Genomic DNA, 1,692 nt, shown 5'->3' on the forward strand with positions numbered 1-1,692 from the left:
TATTGTAAATACAGGATGTCCCAGGAGGAATGTGCCAAACTTCGGGAGGGTGTTCCTTATGCCGATATAACCCAAAACACATATGTCCAAAGTTGAACGGTTACGGAGATAATGGCCCCAGAAAAGTGTGGTCTTCTGGGGGGTCCACGTACTGTACCTGTCAGCTGAGATGTCTTATCTATGTTTGTCCTTGAGTGTGGTGATTCACACTAGCCGTAAGCTTATGTGCTACTTTAACATAAGGAACACCCTCCCGAAGTCTGGCACATTCCTCCCGGGACACCCTGTATATACCAGAACAGAATATGTTTAAGTGTTATTGGATTTTCAGGATCCAGTTATATGGAGAAAATGTGATCACAATCAATGTGAAATCTTACGGGCGACTGTTTATTGAGGAGGTGTTCAATCCATTCTATATATTTCAAGTATTCAGTGTGATATTATGGTCCCTTGATGATTATTTCTACTATGCGGGTTGCATTGTATTCTTGACTACAGTGTCAGTTGTCACTTCTCTTTTCCAGACTCGAAAGGTAAGTTTATGTTTATTTTAACAATCTTATGTTCATACATCTTAGTCCCCTGCTGTCAATGTTGTCAGTACAATGGCTCCGTGAAGCGTGAATAACATCGGTGTCATTTAGTGTAGGGTTCTGTCATTAGAAGTGTTAGAACTGTGGAAAGTGCGCTACTTCTATTCCTGTCTTAGTTGTGCCTTTCAATTTTACTGTACCATGACATTGTCACACCACTTGATTTAAATTGAGTCTGTACACTGTAAGTGCACCAGGAGAGTTTTCCTTTTGCAATGTTTTACTGTATTATAGACGCTTATTCCTTAAATGGTTATGTAAAATGTAGAATAATATGGCATTATTGTGGGATTTGTATTCAGTACTTTGTTTACAGTAGTACTTGATCTAATAGTCTGCCAGATATGAATAATAACCACCCAACAAAGAAGATATACAGGGTGTCCCAGGAGGAATGTGCCAGACTTCAGGAGGGTGTTTCTTATGTTAAAGTATGCCGATATAACCCAAAACACCTATGTCCAAAGTTGAACGGTTACGGAGATAATGGCCAGAGAAGTGTGAAACTTTGAGAGGTGTTACACACTTGTTAATTACCAAATACATATTAAAACTGGAAGGATTATGTGGTTTCTGTAATGTTAATAATGTACGTAACATCATTTTGAATTGTTTCATTTTGGTCCGTTACACTATCAATCATAAATTGTCAATGAAAAATCCGTCGAGTGTAACAATGTTTTTAGGTCACTTATTTATCTCACTTGCCTTACATGTTTCGGTTCAAGAGAAACCATCATCAGAGGCACACATTACAAACACATGAAAACACTGGCGCTGCTTAACGTACACAGTATGTAAACTGCGTGGACGCTGTTACAGATGTCGGAGTGTAAAAGCACAACACTTTCTAGTAGCATTGAATGCACGTACAAATCTTGCATTCCATCTGAAAATTGCCCTCAAATTGAGCCGTCAATGTTAAAATATTTAAAAGTTTAAAACATTTAAGGTAAAATGTTCGGCTCCTTCTTGTTGAGTCGTCCCGATGATGGGAAGCGTCAACTTGAGGTTGTGTAGGCTGCAAAGATATTGTATTACATTAGGTTTTATATATTATTATATATTTAATTTTAATTTACTTTTGCTTAGTGTT

General features: G+C 37.8%; 1 protein-coding gene across 3 annotated transcripts in view; it reads left to right on the forward strand.

The window, feature by feature from the left end:
* The window catches only part of LOC111875086 (probable cation-transporting ATPase 13A3), a 49,633-nt gene that overhangs the window by 3,635 nt on the left and 44,306 nt on the right, over positions 1-1,692 (forward strand). For all 3 annotated transcript variants that reach the window (XM_023871141.2, XM_023871139.2, XM_023871142.2), the window contains one exon: positions 332-536. In XM_023871141.2, the coding sequence (XP_023726909.1) occupies positions 332-536 (205 nt within the window). The remainder of the gene's footprint in view (positions 1-331; positions 537-1,692) is intronic.

The sequence above is a fragment of the Cryptotermes secundus genome, unplaced genomic scaffold (assembly GCF_002891405.2).
Source record: "Cryptotermes secundus unplaced genomic scaffold, Csec_1.0 scaffold2772, whole genome shotgun sequence".
Taxonomy (NCBI): domain Eukaryota; kingdom Metazoa; phylum Arthropoda; class Insecta; order Blattodea; family Kalotermitidae; genus Cryptotermes; species Cryptotermes secundus.